At 35.5% G+C, this 26,213-nt stretch overlaps 1 protein-coding gene across 1 annotated transcript in view; it reads right to left on the reverse strand.

Annotated features, from left to right (window-relative positions):
* Window positions 1-26,213, reverse strand: part of Dpp10 (dipeptidyl peptidase like 10) — a 666,755-nt gene that overhangs the window by 130,921 nt on the left and 509,621 nt on the right. The window contains exons 6-7 of the mRNA XM_042685166.1: window positions 21,347-21,399; window positions 21,166-21,247 (exon numbers count right to left, since the gene is read on the reverse strand). Of these exons, the coding sequence (XP_042541100.1) occupies window positions 21,166-21,247; window positions 21,347-21,399 (135 nt within the window). The remainder of the gene's footprint in view (window positions 1-21,165; window positions 21,248-21,346; window positions 21,400-26,213) is intronic.

A 26,213-nucleotide genomic window follows, 5' to 3' on the forward strand; every position in this document is an offset into this window, starting at 1 on the left:
GGGTGCTGTCACTCAGCTCTTCAGCTCAAGGCCAGTGCTCTACCACTTGAGCTACAGCACCACTCCGTATCTAAAAATTCTGCAACCACATCCACCCCTTCAACTACTTTGTATCCTCTTCCTCCCAGAAATCCACATTCTTGCAAATAAGACCTATTTTACATTCCTGCCATTAGTTCCTTTGTTTGACTTTTTCTAGGCTCATGTTTATTGTTCAAAGGAGTTTCCTGTGGTATTCTACCCATGCATCACTTACTTAAATCTTATTAAAACTTTCAGTTACTCTCACCCTTACTTGCCCCCTAAACGTCAAGTTCTTAATGAGTTATGGCATCTTGCTACACAGTTGGAATGTTTTTCAATATTGTTCATCTTCTAATTTCTTTTTAATTTTTATATATTTTATTGTAAAGATACTGTACAGAGGGGTTACAGTTACGTGAGTAAGGTGATTGGTCCATTTCCTATGGAGCACTGTTACCCTTTCTTTTGTCTTTCCCCTACCATCCCTTCCCTCCCCACCTCTTGAATCTTCCCCTTCCCCCCACCAAGTTATAAAGTTCATTTTCAACATAGTGTATCGTACATCTCATTGTTAGAATGGATCATCCTGTATCTTTATTTCAGAATTTTGTTATTTCCCTTCCCCTCCCCAAATTAGAAAAAAATGTATTTATAAAATGTAGGGCACCAGAATCAAATAGAATGAAAACAGGCATGAATGCATAAGAAATGTGGCATCAAAATCAACCCAACCCACCCATTCTTTCTCAGTATATCTCTCATCTTATGTTTTAAATTCTCTAAGCAAATATTCCTGAATAATGCTGTGATGACTCCACAAAAAGAATATAAAATGTCAAATCAGAAAAAGAACAAAAGTATTAATTATTAAAAATAGGGCAAAACATTAAAGGCAGAACATCTTGGCAGAGAGAAACTCCAGGTTAGTCTTTAAAGGGGAAATTCCAAAGAGAAAGGTTTCAAGGAAATTAGTAAATTAGTAAATTAAACACCAGGTTACTGCAATTCTGTAAATAGTACAAAACAATCAGTATCTGCCAGGGGGACTCTCCAAGCCAGAGGTAACACAGAAGGTACAGAGGCCTGAATAACGGAAATAAAGCCTAACCTCCACAGATTCCTAGAAATGGGTGAAAGGGAAACCAAGCATAAATGCCAAATTCCTGCTAACTGCTTAATTCTTGCTTCTGTGTTCCCTCCCCCCACCCCTCCACCCCTCCATTCCCTGCCCCCCCCAAGCTTGCTTGCTCAATGACAAAATGCTATCTGTGAGTGGTTTGGCCCTTACATACCCAGCAGGTCTGCATTTCTGGGCTGCATTCATAAACTCTGCAAGCTGGATGCAGATGCCACTTGGCAAATAAAGACTCCTAAGTCTAATTGCCTGTGTGTTGGGGTGTCCCATTGGGAAATGGGGTATTACAATTCTGGTAAATAAATATTTTCTATAAGTACATAGGCTTCATTTTTAAACCACAAGTGAAATGACATGCTTCTAAAAACATGAACTTATTATCTCCCCGCATCTCCCCCCCTCCCCGCACCCTGCCACCATTTTAAACATTGAACTCATTTTCATCAGCATACTGTGTTGGTGTATCCTCTAAGGTTTTGTCCAACATTTCCTTTACTTCTTACCTTCCGTAAAATTTGACATCCTTCTACCGCTCTTTAATTGCACGGCAAATGAATTCTCTAGAGTGACTTACACATTACAGATTCAACAAAACAAATTTCTTATTCTTAAAAACCTCAAGTACCTGGGTTCCTTTTTCCTTTACAGGAAGTATTTTCCACATTGTATTAACTAAATTTTTGCAGGTCATGGACCTTTGGGAGTAATACAGGCTACTAGGAACAGTGAATTAGTTAATAAATCTTTTATTAGCTGCATAATTAAAACTGAATTAACTACTGGGAAAATATTGGACAAATGGGATTGCATGAAATTGCAGAGCTCCTGCATGGCAAAGGACATAGCTAGCAGGATCAATAGAAAGCCCACAGATTGGGAGAAGATCTTCACTAGCCATACAACAGACAAGGGTCTCATATCTAAAATATACCTGGAACTTAAAAAATTAAATCCCCCAAAAACAAATCCTCAAAGAAACAAATGCCCAATAAATAAGTGGGCTAAAGACTTAAAGACAAACTTCTCTGAATAGGAAAGAAGGATGGCCAATAGACACATGAAGAAATGCTCAACCTCTCTAGCCATAAAAGAAATGCCAATCAAAACAACATTGAGATACCACCTCACTCCAGTTAGAATGGATATAATCGAGAACTCTAATACCAACAGATGCTGGAGGGGATGTGGACAGAAGGGAACCTTACTGCATTGTTGGTGGGAGTGTAAACTTGTTCAACCACTTTGGAAAGCAGTATGGAGATTCCTCAAAAGACTCCACATAGAGTTCCCCTATGACCCAGCAATCCCACTTTTGGTCATTTACCCAAATGATCACAAACAAGACCATACTAAAGCTACCAGCACGACGATGTTTATTGCAGCATTATTTACCATAGCTAAGATATGGAACTAACTCAGATGCCCCTCACTAGATGAATGGATCAAGAAAATGTGGTATATATACACAATGGAATTCTATGCCTCCATCAGAAGGAATGAGATTGCCCCATTTGTTAGGAAATGGAAAGACTTGGAAAAAATTATATTAAGTGAAGTAAACCAGGCCCAAAGAAACATAGGTCCCATAGTTTCCCTTATTTGCAATAGCTAGTATATGTCTGAGTCAAGCAGAAAAAGGTCAGATAAGTTGATGTTAGGGGAATGAACCCCAAGACAAGTATTAAAATTTTTTGTGTTTTTTTTTTCCTTTCATGCAATTATTTCTATCATATTTATAAGATGATTTCTATGTTGTTTTGCATGTCCCTCCCCCACAGTATAACCCATACTTGCACTGTATTTGATGTTGGTATAATTTGTGGAGGGGAAGGGGAAAAAAAAAAACAAATTGTTTAACTAGGGATACAGGTGGACCCATTGCAACAATGAGATGTACAAGTCGTTATGTCGAAAAATGAACTTAACAACTTTGGTGTGGGGTGGGGAATGATCGAGTTGGGGGGAGGGGAGAAGTATGGGAAAGGATGGGAAGGGGAAAAAACGAGGAGGCAACAATACTTGATAAGAAATGTACTCGTTATCTTGCCCATGTAATTGTAACTCCTCTGTACAGTATTCTCACAATAAAAAAAAGTTCGTTTTTGACATAACGACATTGCACATCTCATTGTTGCAATGAGGCAACAAAGGAGGAAGCTACAATGCTTGATAAGAAAAGTACTCATTATCTTGCCCATGTAAATTGTAACCCCTCTGTACAGTATTTTCACAACAAATAAAAAGAATAAAACAAAGCGAATCAATGCTTCAAAAGTTCACAAAATTCTAGGAAAATATTGAAATAATTTTATATTATTAATCACTTGGAAGCATTTCATAATGACTTGTTTCAAATTCTCAATTGTACCAGAAATAAAAATGACAAAAAAAAATCTTAAGCATTTAGGGGCTGGGAAGGTAGCTCAGTGGTAGAGTGCTTGCCTTGCATGCATGAGGCCCTACGTTCAATTCTTCAGCACCACATAAGCAGAAAAACCCGGAAGTGGTGCTGTGGCTCATGTGGTAGAGCAGTAGCCTTGAGCTGAAGAGCTGAGGGACAGTGTCCAGTACCAGAATTCAGGCCCCACAACCGACAAAAAAAAAATCTTAAGCATTAACAAGGAATACATGATTCTATACATTGTTGTTTGATGAAAACAAACCACCACATCAAACATAAAACTAAATTCTAAAGTTAATGGACAAGCTAATTTTATTAGTCATCTACCATCTGAAGAGCCTTGTGTACATAAATTATTATCCAAAAATCAAACTCATACAAAATATGGAAAAGTTGTAAATATATAACTTTATTATATAAAAATAATGTCAATCTTATCATCATAGTTGTCAACAGGTATCATGTATATAGACATTTAGACCTTACCACATCACACTGTTATTTTCCCTTTAAGGTTAAGAAATTTCATGTGAATATTAAGGAGAAATTCATTTATTAATATAGGTAACATTTTCAATGTCTTTTTTTTTCTTTTTCTTTTTCATTCCTGAAGATCTATGTTTCCCACTGGGAAAATTTCTTCTTGTTGTTGATAATAAAGATGTGCAGATCTTCAGGAACAAGAATGAGAATATTGGAAACAGTACCAATTTGTGTGGTAAGGATCTCTTTTGTTTCTTTAATTATAATTCATCTCTAAGATATGGATCCAACCCAGAAAACCCTCAATAGATGAATGGATCAAGGAAATGTGATATGTATATGTATATAGGAATTCTATGCTTCCATCAGAAAGAATGATATTGCTCCATTTGTTAGGAAATGGAAAGACTTGGAAAAAAATCATATTAAGTGAAGTAAGCCAGGCCCAAAGAAACCTAAGTCCCATGGTTTTCCTTATTTGCAATGATTCGTATACATCTAGGACAATTTTATCAGATGAGCAGAAAAGCTCAAAAGCTACCTACATGTGATCATAAAAGATGATGCTAAGCAAAATAAACCCCAAGATATGTACACTAGAGGTCTTTCTTTGTTGTTGTTGTTGTTGTTAATGTACTACTATGTGACTTTTTTTTTTGTTTCCTTTGTATGTTCTTCCCCATAGTATAACCCCTGTTGTCACTATACTTAATTTTGGTACCCTGCATCTTGTATATACATTTGTCAGATTTGGGGAGGGGAAGGGGAATAACAAAACACTGAAACAAGGACACAGGATGACCCATTACTATCTTGTGATACCCACAAGATAGTATATTGGAAATGAACTTTATAACTTCTGGCTGGGGGTGGGGGTGGAGAGGAGTGAGGGAGGTGGAAGAGGAAGGGATAGTGGGACAACAAGGGAGGGGTAACAATGCTCAACAAGTAATGTACTCATTGCCTTACTCATGTAACTGTAACCCCTCTGTACAACACCTTTATAATAAAATAAAATTAAAAAAAATAATCCATCTCTATTTCATAGTGGTTGTCATGGTTTCTAGGAGCACTGATGTTCCTTGCTTGGCCTCTGATGTTCCAGACAGTTGACCTGTAGTTTTCAGTAATCCAACTGTGCTTTCCTTTTAATTTATCATGCTTATGGTTCACTGAACATCTTAAACAGATATATTTAGATATTTTACTAATATTTGAAAAGTACGGCTATTATTTATTCAGATTTAATTTTCCTCATCCGTTCTCCTCTTTCCTAAGGTTCTTATGAACATGTCTGATGATCTTTACAATTCTTTTACTGATTTCTGGGGCTATCATCATTCTTGTTTTCATTTGTAACTGTTCTTTTCTCAGAATGAATGATGGATGTTGACCTGTGTATCTCTGACCTGTCATTTTCATTCTAACTTTGATCACGTTTAGATACTTTACATATGTTTTAATTCTAAAAATAACCCTGTGTTCTTAATGTTTAATATTTAGATGTACCTAAAAGTCAGTACGCATGAAACTTGAAGGAGAAAAAATGGTACAGAGAAAGATGAGGAGATAGTTATTTCTATACTGATTCACCGTAATTTTTCATTCTCTATTCATTTAGATTTGACTTGCAAGAATCAGAAGCAAAAGAGCACTCAGAAGAGCTTAACTGAAAATTCAAGCATTTGCAGTTGAGTTTCCATTAGAGATGTCTTTTGTTTTTACCTCCTTCCAAGTTTCCCCTTCTCTTTCTAGGGGAGTCAAATGTTTTTTTTTGTTTTGTTTTGTTTTTTACTTTGCTCCAGCTTAAAAGACAGTGAGTTCCTCTGTCATTAATTCACCTTTCTTCATAACTGCCTTCTTTATATGTGCTTTTAGGATAAAAACACAAAGCCAAACACAAAGGGGAAGACTCTCATCTTCCCAATCATGTATAATTTCATTCCATTCTAATATAGGCTTTGGGGAGTGCAGGCAGATTTTTTTCCCCCTTTCAATAAATGACCTATTATTTGTAACAGAAGATTTACATGAAGATTAGGATGTTAGCAATATGAGGATTACATGAAGATTTACAAGGTTTACATGAAGATCAATTTGTTAGCAATTGCTTTCCAATATGAGAATTGTGAAACATCTACAGAGCTTTAGTAAAAGTTCTTCTAAGTAGGGATGGCTTTGAATTAACAGACATGTAGGATATAATTTATCCTGTTCCAGGTGTAATATTATCTTTCTTTTCTTTTTCAAATTCAAGTTCCTGCTATTGAGGCAAATTAAATCATTTCAAATTGTGATGATGCTTTAATTATGAGAACAATTCTTAATCTAGACATTTTGAATTCTTCATTCAGATATATCAATATGCTTTCAAAGTGCTATATTATAGAAATAAAGCTGGATGCCAGGCACTAGTGGCTTACTCCCATATTCCCAGCTACTCAGAAGGCTGAAATCTGAGGATCACAGTTCAAAGCCAGCCCGGGCAGGAAAGTCTGTGAGACTCTTATCTCCAATAAACCACCCAAAAACTGGAAGTGGCACCGTGACTCAAGTGGTAAAGCATTTGCCTTAAGCTGAAGACCTGAGGAACAATGCCCAGGCCCAGAGTTCAAGCCCCACAACTGACCATCCCCCCACTCCCAAAAAAAGGCTGGATATAAGATGGAAAATCTTTCCAGAACAAAATTCTTTTGGAAGACATTGAAATTGAATAAAGTAGGGAAAGTCAAATGAATTAATGAATAAGCTATTATTTTGTAAATGAATAGCCAAACTTAGACATGCTTACTTTCACATTTTAGTTAAATTTAGTTTGGGGACATAAAATCTAATTATTAGCATGTTTTTTGAAGAATCTGTGGTGATGTATGCCCATAATCATAGATACTTATGAGACAGAAGGAGTGGATCATAAGTTTGAAGTCAGCCCAAGTAAAAAATTAGTGAGACCCTATCTCAAACAAAGGTCCTCAAGTGGTAGAATTGTCCTTTAACATATGCAAGAATCAGGGTTCAATGCACAATAGTAAAAATAAATGTAAGAGTTTCAATGAAATGAAGTCTAATACTTAGTTACTTTCACTGGCTGTTCTTTGCAATGTCATTTCTATTCAAATGGTGTGCCTCTCAGGAACTGTTCAATGACTTGAGCACGTTAGGTTATTTATACATGATCTCCATTCATAGTTATAAAATCTGTGATTTCTCTATTGTTCTTAACATCTTAGATTAACATCCTACTATTATAGTAGGAGGAAAAGGTATGGGAAAGCATGCTGGTTGTTATTTCCCTCAGTATTCCTAAGTGACTCAAATAACTCAAAGATTGCTTAAATACTAATCAAAGGAAAATGTGATAAGAATGTAGTGAAACCAGGAAATAATCATCTGCCCCCCCCCCCAATCCTGTACCTACAGGCTAGCATGTTTTATATTATTGATTCATTGCTTCTTTGTATCATTTCCCAAAAGCAAATTCAGGATTCTATAAGCCCAATCATATTTTCCCACATTTAAGAGTCTCCTTGGTAGTCTAGAGGGAAGCAAATTAGATGTTGATATTAAACTCCCAAAGTCAACTAGTGAGTCTTTTAGAAAACAAGCCCATCACCACATGATTGGCTTCTCCCTCAGAAGTTAAAGTTCATGCCAGGATGTTTTGGTACTATGTGTTTTCAGAGTGTAGCTCTCTCACATTTCCTCTGTGCTCTGTGGAATGCAGAGTGTCATACTGTTCCCTAAGTTGTAGCATATTCTTAATTTATACAATTGTATAATACATATACACTGGATGAACCCATTCAAACACTTTCAGTATAGGTAAAGACAATACTTTCCCCCAGAAAAGAGAAAAGTAAAGTATAACCATTACATTATTAGCACTGATACTTGTTTAACTTTGGAGTATGGTTTTCCTACTGATTCAAAAATAATGTTAAATAAAACATCATAGACCATAATAGAGGAAATAGCACTGCAAACAGCATGTGGCAGAATGATGGTTTTCTTTTTCCCTCCCCTCCTTGTTTCCTTCTTTTCATGTTTACTTTCCTTCTTCTGTGTATTCATTTATTTATTTTGATAAGCCAGGCAGGGTCTCTGCTCCCTCTCTTAGACTGGCCTGATCCAGAAACTGGCAGCATCTGGATCCCTCCCCCTTCTCTTCCTGGCACAGGCTTCACAATCTCCCCCAGCAGCATCTTTGTTATTTTCAGTGAAAAACACGGCTCCATATTTCACTGTATGTTTCCACATGCCAGTGAGATTACAGAATTGGAGTTTCTGCCTTCAGGGACTGTAGAATGCAGGGCTGTCAGTGATACCAAATCCACATACCCTTACCAAATGCCTTCCCTTAAGGTTAGTGCAAGCAAGAATAAAGCAACACAACTCCCAAAAGCAGGCCTTAAGTTACTCCATTTTCTCTTTATACTTCTATAGGAGATGCTGAAGTAGAAGGAAATAATCTGAATTGTGTGCTTTTTAACAAGCAGAACTGCATCCACTATTATTTTAAGGAACTCTGAATTTAGATGGAAAACATCATAAACATACTATTTAATAATATAACACCAAGTACTTTATTGGAAAGTAGACTTGATGGCTGAGTGATCTTTATGCAACAATACTATATGAAATTGATTTAAATACTTGTTTTTATTCATTTAAAGGACATTAATTTCCCTTTAAATTGTGTATCATCCATGTGTATTCTTCTATTTTATACATACCCATGCACTATTATAGCATGTTCTATGGGGGAAATGTAATCACAGTCATATTTATATATGAAATATGTTAATAGCATTATACTACTAATGTAAATGCATATCAGAATATTGTTATTTTTCAATATAGTGATTTAAGGATCCTTTTATTCTTATATGTGCTTGCTTTGGGTTTTATCTCCATTAAACCCAATTATTACCCAATTGTTATTATGATTCATAGTATTATTAACTTACATATTAAATAATTAATATGGAGATAATTAAGATTAATTATAGAGACACATAAGATAATTATCATAAAGATAATTAAGGTAACAGATAATCTGAGGTTCTTGACATTGGCTTTACTGATTGCAAATCTGAACTAAGAGCCATTAGACTTTTGGTGTGGGGATCCTAAAATTTGGTAAGGGAGACTGCTTTCTCCCATTAACTGAAATCATTCAATTTTATTCCAGATAAACGAAAAGATAATCTAATTTCCATTATTTATCTCCATAATGAAGATGGATGAGATGGACCAGAACAAAACAATATAAAACAAAACAAAAATCCAACTAAAACACAACGGTCCAAACTGATACACATTAGAGATGACAAGCAAGTGCCTCTTGAGTCAGGAGTGATGTAACATTTTCCTTTCACACCTAATGGATTGCAGTGGTGTTGAACAAGGGAAGACCGAGCACCAGGCAGAGCACAGAAGGTATTGAGTTAGAGAGAACCTTACACCTGCTGGGCTCCTTTTCCAATCAGCTATTATGGCTCTATGTGTGTGTGTATGTGTGTTTGTGGTGTGTGTGTGTGTGTGTGTATGTGAGAGAGAGAGAGAGAGAGAGAGAGAGAGAGAGAGAGAGAGAGAGAGAGAGAGGAGGGGGAGATTTGAATGCTGATGTATTTTTTAATATATTGCATTAGTTTATTTTTGGCAGTAGTACTGGAGTTTAAACTCAAGGCCTCCTGTTTATAGTAACCATTTCACTACTTGAGTCATGCCTGTAGCCCCTTTTGGAATTAAATGCATTCAAGGTAAAAGTCTAGCTTTATGCAAGGTGACCTGGACTCTGATTCTTCTACTCATGCTTCTCCATGTCCCAGGTGATAAGAGTGTTGATTCCTAACCCAGCCATTCAGTAACATGGGTTCTTAGGAACTTGTATGCCTAGTCTGGCCAGGAGCTGTGATTTCCTGACCTACACTTCCCAAGGAGCTAGGATTGCAGGTTTGAGTTACTTCAATAAGGATTTAAGTAAAAAGTGTTTAAATTGCAAAAAAAAAAAAAAAACATTGATATCTGATGAAATGTGAGGGAAAGTCCTATTAGTTTTAGAACATGACATGAGGTTCCAAAAATCCATTAGAGAAGCATTACTTTAAAATTACCTGCTTAGGTCAATAAAACAATTCAATATTTTTAATGACAATGTAGACAGTTCTATGATAGACATTTCGAGTTACTGGGAATATTGTTAGTCATTTGAGGTTCAAACACAATTTTAAGTTTAAAAAAAATCTAGTAAAAGCAAGCATATAGATGGAAAATTAGTTTTCTTTTGTAGAGAATTACATAAACATTAAATTTTTCAAAAATATAGCATTAGCAGATTGCTGGTGGTGGACATATGTATTTCCAGCAACTCTGGAAGCCGAGATTTGAAGGATAAAACTTCAAAGCTTCTTGCATAATAGCATTTAAAATTACATCTCCAATTAACCAGCACCAAGAAAGGCTGGAGGTACAAGTTATAGACTGCTAGTCTTGAGCATGCAAGCTGAGTGAGATCAAGTTCTTCAGTTTAAGTAACAATATCAGAAAAAAAAAATGTGTGTGTATCCACTATAATCTGAGCAAGAAATTTCCTTAAACATCTAGATTTTGATAAATAAAAGACTTGGAGAAGTTTTAAAGAATGATGGACTTATGATTTTATTTTACCCTTCAAAGATTAAAAAAATATTCACAATGTCAAAGAAGGTATATTAAGAGCACTTTTCTGGAAAAAGAAGTATATAGACATGTGCTTCTTTAAAGTCCACATTTTATTTACATGAATGATTTTAAGATTTTTTAAAAATTTTGTTTTATTGTAGAGATGTTGTACAGAGGGGTTACAGTTACATGAGTAAGGTAATAAGAACATTTTAAGATTTTTTTTAAATATTGCGATAGCATTTAAAATTTAGATCTTTGTATAAAAACTTGATTTAGGGCTGGAAATGTAGGTCCTAGGAAGAGCACATGGTACACACCAACCATGAGGATGCAAATTTGAGCCACAACACCACATATGCAAGAGATGGGGAGGTAGGGAGGGAGGGAGGTAAAGAGGAAGGAAGGAAGGAAGGAAGGAAGGAAAGAAGGAAGGAAGGAAGGAAAGAAGGAAGGAAGGAAGGAAGGAAGGAAGGAAGGAAGGAAGGAAGGAAGGAAGGAAGGAAAAATAGAAAAGAAAAGGAGGATAAAAATAGTAAGAGAAAGAAAAAGAAAGAAAATAAAAATAGAGAAGGAAGAGAAGAGAAAAGACATAAAGAGAAATAACTGATGGTCTTGTTTCACTTGTATTTTAAGACACTATTGCTTATCATTTTATTTCTAGATGATTGTAATGGTCTGTAGGCCTCTACATCTAGCTTTCTGCCTCTGGATTCAGTCCTTCACTATTACTCATGAACTCTTTTTCTAGACCAGTCTTCATGTGACCTTTTCTACTACATTAAAACCATCCTCAATCTTAAGTTTCCATCATACATGGGAACAATAATAAGCCTTTCATTAATTTATCAGTGCAGGAGCAATTTATTAAACCTACAAGTTGCCTTCCACAAAAGTAATTTTTATGAAGTCAAAAAGTAAGGAGAAAAATAGTTCACATATTCTGTATCATACATATTCCTCAAAAGTCAGTGATAAACAAAACTATTTTAAATAAATAAGAGTCAAATTTACATAATTTTAGCTGAAATACTGAAATGCTAGAATACTGACAAGCTCATTTAGCATGGAGGAAGGTTCAGAAAAATTTTCAAACCAGGGAAGAGAAAGTGGTAAGCAACAGTTCTGGGGTCAACAGAAAGATTTAACAGTTCTGGGGTCAACAGAAAGATTTTCTGATGAGGACTCTGAGACAAAGCAGCAGGGTGTCACTACCTAGAACTTGCATAGCATGTGATCTGGAGGAGAAAATTCAGCCCTCTGTGATGGAGTACTAGGAATTAAACATATGTCATACTTCACTGTATCAGTGACTTTTCAAACTTGGGAGTATGGTAAAGGTATCCAGTTTTCATTACAGTACTAAGGTGTGAATTTAGGTGTACCCTACCACTTAAGCCATGATGCTAGACCTGATTTTTGCTGGTTATTTTGGAGTTGGAAAGTAGTGAGCTTTTGTAGTGAAAATAGTTTAGAACCTTAATCCTCCACTTCTCATCCTCCTGAGTAGCGAGGATTACAGACATGAATTCTTAGTACCCATCAAGGTATCAAGTTTCAAATATCTCTGGAGGTTGTGAATGAGTTAAGAGAGATTGAAATTTCATAAGTTAGAAAATAAACAACTAAACTATTTAGGTACAAGATTATCAGACTGAATTATGTGAGTCATTTATAGGATATAGAATTATATCTATTACTCACAGATGGCTTACTGCTATGTGTCATACCTGCTGATATTTAATTTTCATACCAGTCTAGACAATAGTATAAGGTTGTTTGGTAAACATTGCTGAAGATTTTGTGGAGGTTATTTTGTTGACATTATTGGCTGAAAATCATGTAACTCTTAAGTATTATCTTTCCTACTGTAAGTAGGCCTCACCCAAACAGTTGAAGATCTTAAAAGTAAAATACAAGGCTTCCTGGAATTCTATTTCAAAAAAATCCTCCTTGATGGAATTCCAGTGTGTATATATACCACATTTTCTTGATCCATTCATCAACTGAGGGGCATCTGGGTTGGTTCTATATCTTAGCTATGGTAAATAATGCTGCAATAAACACAGCTGTGCTGGTAGCTTTAGTATGGTCTTGTTTGCGATCATTTGGGTAAATGCCCAATAGTGGGATTGCTGGGTCATAGGGGACTTCCTTTTGAGGAACCTCCATACTGCTTTCCAAAGTGGTTGAACAAGTTTACACTCCCAACAACAGTGCAGTAGGGTTCCCTTCTGTCCACATCCCCTCCAGCATCTGAACCCCAAGATAAGGTCTCAAATGGTTTGGTAAGGGGAATCAAAGGAGGAGGCAACAATGTTTGATAAGAAATAAGAAATGTACTCATTACCTTGCTCATGTAATTGTAACCCCTCTGTATGGTATTTTTACAATAGAAAAAACATTAATAATAATAAAAAAGAAAAATTTTGAAAAAAATCCTTCCTAGTTACCTAACTTCCAGCATACGTGATAGATTTCAAATACAAGACAGTAAAAATAACTGTTCCAAAACTTGGGGTGCTGCAGTATTTCCACAGATAAAGGACTTGCCCAGAACTACATGAGTCAATTGCTTAAAATAAATTTTTGCAATGCTCCCTAAATCACAAAGCCAAAGAGAAACTGGGCTTGTGGTTTGGTTTTAATGATAGTACAAATGTTGTAATCATAAGTTTTCCTGATAAAAATCCTCTCCTTCCTGGCAACAGAATTAGATGAACACATCTTCTTAAAAATCTGTACTAATTTAAAAAGTATTCTACAATGAGTGTTTTTAACTTTTGTCTAACTTACTTTTATTTATTTTTATTGTTACTGGAATTTGTAGTCAAGGTCTTGCTCTTTAGCACTTGAACCACTCCCTCAGTTATTTTTGATTTTTGTTATTAAACGAAAAGTACTTTTTTGGTTTTATATGTTGTTGTTGTTTTTTGTCCAGGCCATTCTGGACCACAATCCTATTTACACATTTTGCTGTAGCTGGGATGACTAGCATATCATCATGCCTGTCTTTATTTATTTATGTTTTCCGTTTTTGTTTTATATGGTATAGATTCTCAATAACTCCCTGTCCAGCAAGGGTTGAAAATGCAATCCTCCCAACCAGCCTTCCACAAAGCTTGGGATGATAGAATATGTCAATGTGCCTAGCTATGGAGGAATCTTGTGGATTTTTCTGCCTGGGCTGTCCCCACACTGTAATCCTGTCAGCCTCTCTAAGATTGGGGGGTAGGGATGGAGAGGAATCACTAAAGCCTTGCTTGTGTTAATTTCTTTTTCTGCTTCTCAGTAAATGTGTTTGTTCTAAAATGTTTTAGACTCTGGAATCAGCATTTTCTACATAGAAGATCATATCATCTATCTTCACATATAATTTTATTTCTTTTAAGAAGGGATGCCTTTTATTTCTTGCAGAATTCTTTTTATTAGGACTTCCAATATTCGGATGAATATTTTTGCGTTGTTTCTGACCACAGAGGAAGACTTTTTAGCCTTTCTCCACTGATAAGATGATTATTGCACACTTTTTTATACATGGATTTTGTTATGCTCAGGTCCTGTCCTTAAATCCTTAGTTTATTGAGTATAATAACCTCATTTGAATGTTGTTAAATTCTGCGTCTCCATCAATTTAGACTATTATGTGGTTTTGTTCATTCCACTAATATAATGAATTATGCTGATCTACGTATGTGTTCCAGGAATAAATCCCACAAGATCATGTTGAATCATCCTTCTAATAGATTGCTGATTTCTTTTGCTCATATTTGGTTGAGAACTTTTAGACCAAAGCTTATAATGAATATTGGTCTGTAATTTTCCAGTAGTATCTTTTTTTTCTAGCCGTGATATCTGGGTAATGCTAAAAATCACATAATTTAGTTAGGAAAAGTTCCCTCTGTTTCAATTTATATGAAGAAAAATAGTGTTTCTAACTTGAGTATTTGTGAGAATTCACCATCAGATACAAATATATTTAGTTGTAAGTCTATTTTCCATTTCATCATGATTTTGTTTGCTTGGTTTTGTCTTTTGAGGAACTTGTTTATTTCATCAAGGTGATCAAATGTATTGGTACACAAATGCTTATAATCCCATTTTGTAATAATTTGAGGTTTACCCAATTTAAATTCTGATTTAGCAATTTAAGTCTAATCTACTTATACTCTTATTAAGAATCTTTTGTACATGTTACCTCTCATGTGGAAGATTCTTTGTCTATACCTTTTGAAATTAAGACTATAAAGGCTCTTGTTAAGAATCTAATAGTATATCCTAATTTGTCAAGTTTCTTGGACATTTATATTTTTTTCTTTTTATCAAATTTAGGAAGTGTTGGTCTTTATGCGTTGCGATAATCTCTGGAATTTTTCTACTCATTCTGCTATTCCTACATGATGTATGCTGGCCCATTCGATGTTTCAAATGTGCCTTAAGCTCTATTTACTCTAAACACTCTCATTTTCTTCATATTCCTGAGCCTTGATAATTTTATTTGCCTTATTTTGCGTTCACTGATTATTCTACCTACTCAAATCTGTCTTATATTCCTCCAGTGGATTTTGCATTTCAATGATTGAATTTTTCAGCTCCAGGAATCCTTTGTTGTGATGTTCTTTCTATTGTTATTTCCATTTGGTTTTGAGATCTTGTTCTTTATTTTCTCCTCCTTTCTTTTACTTCTTAGAATATTTCATGATGATTTTTTTACAGTCTTGTTTATTAATATCTGGTATTCGTCAGGAATAGTATCTTTTCTTCTTTATCTGTAAATGCCATCCTTCCAGTTACCTTGTATTTCTTGAAATTAACCCTTTGAAATTAAAGTTTCTCCTATGGTTTGCAGTTACATATTTTATTTTGTTATATTTTATTTCTTTGTTCATGGTTTTGTTTGCTTGGTTTTGAGGAACTTGTTTATTTCATCAAGGTGATCAAATGTATTGGTACACAAATGCTTATAATCCCATTTTGTAATAATTTGGGGTTGACCCAATTTAAATTCTGATTTTAGCAATTTAATTCTAATCTACTTATACTCTCACTGAGTATCCTCACATTGAGATTGTTGATACCTCTAAAACAAGCTTAAGGTTCCCCCCTGAACCTGTGTCTTTCCTTTGGCATGCATGCACTGTAGTATTCTTATCTCTACAGTTAATTTTGATTGTCTCATTATGCAATGGATAGCTTCAAAAAGGAGAAAAGAAAAAAAAACTGGAAAAGGGGAAGGGAACTGGTCTTTCCAATATGCTGGAACAGACTTTAACTAAGCAGGGAGTAGGACTTGTAATGATGGTAGGGGATCAATGGGAATAATAGTCAGTTGCTCCTGGGTCTGAAACCTCATAACCAAGAAGTGTTCATCAGCAATAAGAACATGACTCTCCAACATTTGGATGAGGATCCTCTGACGATTCTGAGTTTCACAAGCTGCAAGCATGTACCAGGAACCTGTGGAGAGATGCCTGCCACGGGCCTGGGTTTGATCATGGGTAGCTAAGTGTGTGTGCTGAGCCAAGAACAAAGAATCAACTGAAACTAGTGATGAATTAATATCTAGACTTCCCCATGGTAGTCAAAACTTTCTATAGATTCTAGAGTACCCAATAGTTACATATGTACTTGTCTAATTGTTGGCTGGGTGTGGAGACAGATTCTTATATTATTGTTGTTATAAAAGTGATGTACAGTTACATAAGCCACATAAAGAGTAAGTTTCTTTATGAACAATATCACCCCTTCCCTTGTTCTCTCCTAGTTTTGTCTTCCCATTCCCACCCATAAGTTGTATAGTTCATTTTTAACATAGTTTCCAGTAAGAACCATTGCTGAATCTGTTCACCCTTTGCCCCTCCATTTCTGTGCCTCTCTTTACTCTCCCAAAGACAGATAAATAAACAAACAGAACAAAAAAGAAAGAAAACAAAAACAGCACAAAAATTAAAAAAACGTTTGTTTTCATTTCTTGAAGTTCATTTCAATAACTATAATTTGTATGATCAGATGAAGGCAGATTCTTGATGCTTCTAATGCCTTAGCTTCAGACAGCCCTCCAAATCATATATTTTAAATAAATCCATTTGCTACAACTAAGTCATATAGTCAACATATTTTCTAGATATTATGTCTATATGGTTTGAGGGAACTGTGTTTGTGTGTGTGTGTGTGTGTGTGTGTGTGTGTGTTTGCCAGGACTATGACTCAAACTCAAGCCCACTGCCTCCACCCCCCGACCTGCACATCTAGTTCCAGCTTTTTGTTAGCTCATTCCAGAAAAAACTCTTCTGTACTTGTTTTAAATCTTGGTCATCAAATCTCAGCCTTAATGTTTCAGAGGGACAAGCTATGTATGTTTTTTAAATGAATGAAAATCCTCTTAACTTTTTATAAACTTCCATATCCAATCTTATCTATCCCACTTTATCACATTGAAAATAAAGAATGTAATTATTTTTTTAAATAGCACAATATAATATTTTAAATAGCCTAGGCTCAGAATCAGAGTCAAATACGGTCACACATGATGAAGAGGAAGTTTTTATTTTAAAATGACTTGTCCAAGCCCACTAGCCACTGAGACAGAGTCCATTTCTGGCTTCTTCCGTTCAGCATTTGTTCTAGGACAGAACATTTTCCAATCAAAAGAATTATCATTTAATAAATATGTGTTTATTTACAGCTTCTTGTGATATGGGCACTCAAGCACAATTTACTCATATCATCAATCCCTTAAAATATTCTGATTACAAATAAACTAAACATATCTACACCAATATCATTATAATTATTTTATTTAAAAATCATCCAGATACTGATAGTTCACACCTATAATTCTAGCTACTCAGGTAGCTACCTGGAGGATCAGAGTTCAAAATCACCCAGGGCAGGAAATATTGATGAGACCTCATTTCCAATTACCCAGTATACTGCCAGACTGGAGGCATGGCTCACTTGGTAATGCACCAGAAGATGAGCAAGAGTGGTATGCCTTGAGTTCAGTACCAGTATCAACATGCATATTTGCATGTTCATGCACACACACACACACAAATCTCAATAAATCAATATGTAATTTAAGTATATATTTTTTTCTTCTTCTTTTTTCTGGCAGTAGCAGGGCTTGAACTTAGAGTCTAGTGCTTGTTTGGCACTCTGTTGCTACAGCCAGGCCTCTAGTATTCCATCTACTGTTTAATTGGAAATGGGGGTCTCAAAGGCATTTTCTACCTAGGCTGTCTTTGAAACATTATCCTCCAGATCTCAGCCTACTAAAATCTAGGTGTAAGCTACCAGCACTAGGCAAAAGAGGTTCATTAAAAAAAAAATAAGAATGCACATGAATTTAAGATGTCAACTGAAATTATAAGGTGCAAATATCTGGTAGAAAAGTTTAAAATTAGATTGAGCTACTGAAGGAATCCTAAATGCCTAAAATATGCAAAATGTTCATGAGCATAAGGATTCACTATCACAAAGTTTTTCTCAAATTGACATACAGATATTAGGTTTTGCCATTTAGACTTCCAAAAAGGGAAATGGAAATTGAAAGCCAATTTTGACACTAATATTAATGACTAAAAAGACATAAAGAGCCAAAATTCATTTCAAGTGAAAATTGAAACTTTGAGACTGTTCCAGCAAGATATGGAGTCTCCTTTTAATAAAGACACAGATGTTTCCAGACGTGGATAAACCCGGTGTTCCTAGATATAGATAATCCAGATAAAGAAAACAGAGCCAACAGATAACACATGCAGCTAGGGAGCAGGTAGAGTAGTAAGTTATCAATGGAGTGGTAATCAAGTACTGGGCTCATGCCTCTTACCCTAACTACTCAGGAAGCAGAGAACAGGAGGATCATGGCTCCAGGCCAAACAGAAAAAAAAAATCATGAGGTCTCAACTTAATCAAAAGCTGGACACCATGATATAGGTCTATCATCCCAGCTACACAGGACACTAAGTAAAGAAATATTAGAGTTCAAGGGAAAAAAGGCAAAATGTTCTTGAGTCCCATCTCAGCAGATGAAGCAAAACATCGCTGTCATGGCAGGAGTCATAAGTGGGAGGACTGAAATTCAGGCTGGCTATGGAAAAATGTTAAGTCTATCAGAAAATAATGCAAAAATGTCTAAAGGCATGGCCTAAGTGGTAGAAGAACAGCCTGGCAAGCATGGAGGTTTGAACTGAAACCCAAGGATATTCAGAAAACAACACAAAATAAAACAAAAGAAAGTATTTTAAGCAACCACCCAACCAGAAGAAAAGAAAGAGGTGAACAAAGGAAACTATGGCAATAAGTATGCAGGTTTCTCAAAAAACTAAAAGTACAACTACCATATGATCCTGCCATACATCTTGGCCTCTATCCACAGAAATCAACTAGCATATAATCGAGATAATAGAGATACACATATGCCATTCCCAGCACTATTCACAACAACCAAACTGTGATATCAGCTGAAGTGCCACTCAACAGATGAATGGATAAAGAATGTAGTATATATTCACTATGGAATATTATTCAGACATAAAGAAGCACAAATATATGTTATTTTCAGGAAATGGTTGGAACTACAGATTAAAATAATCCAGATATAGAAAAAATAGCTGGTTTCCTATATGAAAATTTTAAAGTAAAAAAAAAAAGGTCTTGGACATAAAATGAGGACTGTTTGGAAATGAGTCCAGTGGGAGATGGATGGGATTAAAAAAAAGAGAACAAGAGAGGAACCCATCTTTTTATGCATGTTTAAAAAGGTCATAATAAAATCTACTTTAAAATTGCAACAATGATTAAAGGGGGAACAGAAATAAAATGAATAGTAGATGGTGAATATGACCACAGAACTGAATATACCTTTACAGAAATATCATGCTGATTGATAGGAGAAATGAAACAAGAATGTGAGAGAAAAATCCAGTCAATTATTTTATGGGCTTAGGTCCAACGCAACATATACAATAAACCCTTTAAAAAATAAAATGTGACAAACAAAAGACTAGATCAAATGTATTAATAGGTATTTCTCATATGAGACAACACAAGAGCCAATAACTCTAACAAAAGTTCCCCTACCTAAAGGAAATAGTAAATGCCATTTACTATCATGAGATAAGTCTCATGCCAGTAGTCATACTGGTGATGCTTTAAGTCTTGGTAAGGATCTGAAACAAAGGGAATGTTCCCATAGTGACAGATAAGGGTGTATATAGCTGATGAATGGTTTAGAAATCAAGTAAGTAGAGTAAATCCCCTGAACAACTAAAGCACTGTTTATCAAAACAAACACCAGGAAGTAGAAACATGTGTTTGGAGCGTGGGTAAAGGTGGGAAAGAGGAATGGAGGAAGGAAGAGTAATCAAATTCAGTCATTATATTCAATATACATTATATAGAAAATGAACGTTATGATTTGCTGATAAGGATTGAAGAGGGAAGATAGAGAAAAAATGAAAGGGGTAACACTGAGCAAGAAGCATTATCCTAATAACCTAACTTATGGAATTGTCCCCCTTTTGTTTAACTAGTCAATAACAACAATGACAATAATAATAATTGAAAAGAAATCAATTAAGCAATCTTAATAAACTGAGCTTACACATAAAGCTATTTAAGCTCTACTCTGCTGAGTGATACTACCTGGAGAAAGTTTCAGCATGGATCCATTAGACATGACCAGGTGCATGACTGTGCTTCAACCTCTTTTGTACATCAATAGCACTCTATTTTGCATTGTGATAATATTAAGATTTATTTGATGAAGGTATCTCTCAAAAGAATATTAAATAGTTGTACTCATAAACTGCCATGCTAATTTGAAGCCTTTTGTACAATGATATAATAATATAAACAATTCTAAAAATGTCCAGTAATTCTTTCTAAATTTCTTTTTTTTGGGGGGGGGTCCAGTCGTGGGGCCTGAACTCTGGGCCTGGGTGCTGTCCCTCAGCTCTTCAGCTCAAGGCTAGCGCTCTACCACTTGAGCCACAGCACCACGTCCAGCTTTTTTCTTTTTTGCTTATGTGGTGCTGAGGAATCGAACCCAGGGCCTCAGGCATGCAAGGCAAGTGCTCTATCACTGAGCCACCTTCCCAGCCCCTTCTTTCTAAATTTCTTACCCTGTCTGATCCTATAAAAATATAACACTGTTTGTACTTTAAGCAAAAATTGACACTATTTGGTAATGGAAAGTATATAGAGGTAGGCCTTGTCAGTTTGTGTTTCTTCTAGGTTACATTATTGACTAGATAGTCATACTGGTGATAATTAATAACATCTGTAAACTAGAATATCTAGCCAGTAACTATGTCAGATACAAATGAGAAAATGCTGAATATAATAGAATATTTTTTTCAAAAAGAAAAAATATATTTCTGTATCTACCTTGCTAACAATGGTGCTCAATACCCCATAAAGCACCCCACGGCCATGTTTCCCCACCCATGCTTACCAGTTGCTGGCCTTGAACACCCCAAGCTGCGTACTGCAAGATGGAGTCCTGCACTTCTGGAGGATTTAACTCCCAAACTTCCCTTGGAAAAAGTAAATAAGTTTACATGAACAACATGGCATCTGCAACAACAATATAGCTTGACAATTGCTCATAGAAAACAGAATGTCAAAGAACTTACTTAGTGTGTATGTTGTAAATCACATAGGAAGCAGTATATGAATAATGGAAAATCTGAAATAAGAAAGAGTAGAGTTATCTATCATTGTTTGGTATTAAAAATTCATTTATATACATACACAAACATAAGTATACACACACACACACACACACACACACATACACACACACACACACTCACACACACACACATATATGTTTCTGGTAAAATGTAGAAGTAAGTGTCTGGAAGAAATCAGAACACAAAATATTCCACTACAGGTTTACTCCTTCTTTTGAGCCTAGTCTTCTGATCATCAATACCACTTCACATCCTCTCTACGCAACAGTACATTTTTTCTTGGTCAAAATTTTCAGGGTCTCTCTATTGACTACACAATAATACACCAATGGCTCCATCCATTTGACATTCCAAGACAGTGCTGTTTCACCTATTGAATGTTCTTTAACCCTTATCCTCCAACCCCTCAATTCACCTAATAAACCCTGGAATGAAGTTCAGTGAATCCTCTGTATATCTTGTGCTTCTATTTTCCTTCCGATATCCAATCTTCACTGAGGTGGGAAGGCACCTCCCTCCTGTCCAACACCCCTCCCCCCGAGTGGAGCTCACGCTGACACCTCCTTGAAGTCTATTGCTCTCCTACTTCTCTAGAAGATGCTTAGAATGCTTCGTGCTCCATAATGTGAATTACACCAATATAGGTCTGTCTCTTTTCCTATGACAATGTTGGCAGGTACAGGTGTGTCCTACCTTTGAGTCCTCCATGCTATCTCAAATCATGTCATGTTTATATGTATCATGCAACTGTCATTTCTGGAACAATGATTCTGATTAGGATAGACTCATTCTTGTGGAAGTGCTTTTCCATGAATGCAAATAACCTCTACCCTTCCCTAGCAGTGGGTTAAACTTTAAGTTAAATGGTTGCTTTCAAATAAGTAATCTACCACACATTTTAGTACTGTCCTTGAGGAGATCTCCTCTTTTTCCTTTTTTTTCTTTTTTTTTTAAACAGTAATGAAGTTTGAACTCATTTGAGCAATGCTTCTAGCCTTTTGCTTTAGTCATTAATTGGATAGTGTCTCACACTTCCTCAGGGCTAGCCTCAGACAGCAAGCTCCCTACTTTCTGCCTCTGAGGTAGTTACAGAACACAACAACCAACTTACTGATTTAGAGAGGACTTTGCAAATTATTGATCCAGACATTGAAATTAAATCTTTTAAATCTCCATCTCCCGAGTAGCTGGGATTACAAGCGTAACCTAAGAGGCTAGGTAACATTCTTATTTCTTTTAAAAATAATTCCTTCAAAAATCAAAGCATCCATGGCAGGATGAGAAACTCAAACACAGGATGTTAACCAATAATGCAAAAATACCTTAACGTTTTAGTTCTTCCTAAGTAGAGATGATGGAACAGTGGGATATAAAGAAAATGAGGAAACTAGGAAGAGTATATTAGGAGAGAAAATGGTAAGCATGTTACTATGTCACCAAAAATTGTTTCTCTCTGAAGCTATGTGAATATGGTAAAAGACCTGTTTAATTAGCTACATTGTTATAGTATTATTTCTTGGATTTATATAGATACCTTCATTGTCAGTATACTTTCATAAAAGCATCTTTTCTTTCCTATAGTGCATACAATGCACACATATTATAATACTGTCAATTAACACTCCCTTGAAGTAAAATTGTTATTTCTTCTCACTGCAATAATAGCTTCAATTAAGCATGAATGGCCACCTATTTGGCAAAGTATCATTTGCATTCTTTCTTTACAATGAAATTCAAACCTTCTCACTCTATTTTACAGTATTGTGTTTCACAATGAGGCTTTGTTATCTGATTCTTTTGGAACATTTCAAATCTGAGATTGCCTTTACTTAAAAGATTATAAAAGGAGAAGTCATTTCTATTAGTGACAATGTATGTATTCACATTGTATTCTATAAGATTCCAACTGTATCAACTATAAATTTTAAAACTTAGATTTATTATAGTGGCTACAAAGAACTGTATCATGTGTTAATCTCCCATGATATTTTTTGGGGAAGGGATAGTCCTGGATCTTGAACTCAGGGCCTGGAGGAAGTTGCTTAGCTGCACCACTTCTGACTTTTTGGTGGCTAATTGGAGACAAGAGTGTCAGAGAATTTTCTGCGCTAGCTAGTTTTAAACTGTGATCCTCAGATCTGAATCTTCTGTGTTGAGAAAGCGAGCACAATGCTCCCAGAGTCTTGATATGAAGTAACAAGTAAATCTAAGCAAAAAGACATTTGCCAGTACAGAAGTGTCATGTGTATTCTGCACTGGTAACCTACTAATTGTACAATATAATCTAGAAGAAGAAAAGATGACTTTTGTAGAGTCTGCTGAGAGGTGAACACAATGAAAGTATAATATGAAATGAATATTAGCAATATTCATTTATTTAACAAATGTTTCTTTAACAAGCTCCTTGATACAGGTTACACATGGACTATCACTTTCTTATATTAATATATTAAATATATTAAAAGATGAGTATACTTGATAATTGTAGTGACTCCTATATGTTGTGTGCCAGTATATAAATGAACATTGCACATCATGTTCATTCTCAACCATCAGGCACCTTGCCAAATGCCAAGCCTATGATCAGTGTGAATTCTGTCCTCAAGGAGCTTATGATCAGTTGGAGTGACAATACTAAGAACCATCACCTAAGAACTCCTAGCATGGAGTAGTTTTGTACCAATAAATTGGGATGTTATAGACATCCTAATACATTAATCACTATAGTGATTAATCTCTTTAGTTTCAAGATTGTTTTATTTCAAAAGTAATAGTTGATTTAAGTATCAATGGAAATGATAGTTGAAATATAGTTAAATTTCTACATTTTTCCTGTGTTGAGGAACTAGGAATCAAACCAAGAATCTTTTATAGATCCTCTACTAGTGAGTTACATTCCCAGCTCTAACAGCAGTGGTTAAATAGAGCATCTAGACATTAATGACTCCTTTTTTCTCTGGACCAGAGTTTGAATTCAGAACCTCATGGTCATTTGGTTTGCTTCCTTGGCTGGTGCTCTATCACTTGAGCCATGCCTCCATCCTTGCTTTTTGTTGGCTTCAAATCATGATCTTCCAGATATGAATTTCCTGAGTAGCTAGGATTACAGATGTGAGGCCGCAGGCCCAGGTCATACTGCTGTTTAATATAATTCATACTTTTTTTTTGTTTAAATCAATCTCAAGAAGTAGGTATTATCATTCACAATTCAAGTGAAAAATCTATACAATGCTCCAACTTAAATTTTAAGTAGGAAACAGAGCCACAATATGACTGCATGGGTATCTAATTATAATCCACATTATAACTAAATTTATCTGCACAGAATCTTTCTGAAAGCTAGTACATGAAACATGACATTGGCTTTGCAAAGGATTCATTCCCAAAGGACCAATTAAGCTACCATTTAAAAAATTATTGTCAGAAATGCACATGAATTAATGGTGATCACTGCAGTTAAGCAAGATTTTGTTTTGGAAAGGTTATTTAATTTATGAAGTTAAACATGTAGATCCCCCCTTTTTCATCATCACCATCACCTTATTTTCTCTTAGAATACAAGTTATTACTTAAGACATGTCTGGGTTTTCATCCTCCAACCAGACGTTTGTATCTTTTATGCCAAAGCCTTTTCTGCAATGCAGTTAAACTGCTGAATTAATATAAATAGCATTTCTTTCCATGAATATTCAAATATTCCAGAGAATATTTGAAATAAGATTATGGATTTTCCATTGAATCAAACAGTGAGGCAAACTGAACTGTGAGAAAGGGACCCTGAATCTATAGAATTTATAAATGGATACCAGTAAGAGAACTCAAGACACAGGTGCAGGGGTGGAGATGGGGTGTTGGGTAGATTTCCCTTGGAAGTTGGTCACACATGATGCCAAATTTTCTCTAGGATAATGAGATGCCCTTTGAGAACAAGGAGTCCTGACCCTCTTGTTTGACTGATTTTGTCTTTATAATGCAGTGAAGGACTGGAGCCCTGTGGTAGGAGTGTTTGTTACCATCAATATGATCCACAAAATTATACAGCTGCCTTTTGAAAAATCAATTTAACATGCCTCTTTTAAAAAAGCTTTCTTTTAACAAGTTTTTTTATTGTAAAAATACTGTTCAGAGAGGTTACAGTTACATGAGCAAGGTAATGAGTGCATTTCCTATCAAGCATTGTTGCCTCCTCCTTTGTTTTCCCCTACCATCCCTTCCCTCCCCAATCCACAACTACACTTCCCCTCCACCCTGCCTAAAATGTAAAGTTCATTTTTCAACATAATGTCTTGTACATCTCATTGTTACAATGGGTCAGCCTGTATCCCTAATTAAACATTTTTCCCTTCCCCTCCCCAAATTAGACTGACATCAAATACAGTGAAAACAGAGGTTATACCGTGGGGAAGGGACATACAAAGCAACAAAAAAATTACATGGTACATTATAAATACTTTAGAAACAATAGCAAGAAAGAAGAAAAAACCACTTGTGTCCCTATCTTCGGGTTCATTTCATTTAACATCATCTTTTCTGGTCATATGTACATAGCTTTTGACCTTTTCTGCTTGTCTTAGATATGTACTAATTATTTCAAATAAAGGAAACCATGGGACCTATATTTTTTGGGACTGGCTTACTTCACTTAATGTAATTTTCTCCAGGTCTTGCCATTTCCTAACAAATAGGGCAATGTCATTCTTTCTGATGGAGGCATAGTTTTGAAGCTGCAGAACTTATGCATGGCAAAGGACATAGCTAACAAGATCAATAGAAAGCCCACAGATTGGGAGAAAATCTTCTCTAGCCA

This window comes from Dipodomys spectabilis, unplaced genomic scaffold (genome assembly GCF_019054845.1).
Source record: "Dipodomys spectabilis isolate Male_0828 unplaced genomic scaffold, ASM1905484v1 ptg000094l, whole genome shotgun sequence".
Taxonomy (NCBI): Eukaryota; Metazoa; Chordata; class Mammalia; order Rodentia; family Heteromyidae; genus Dipodomys; species Dipodomys spectabilis.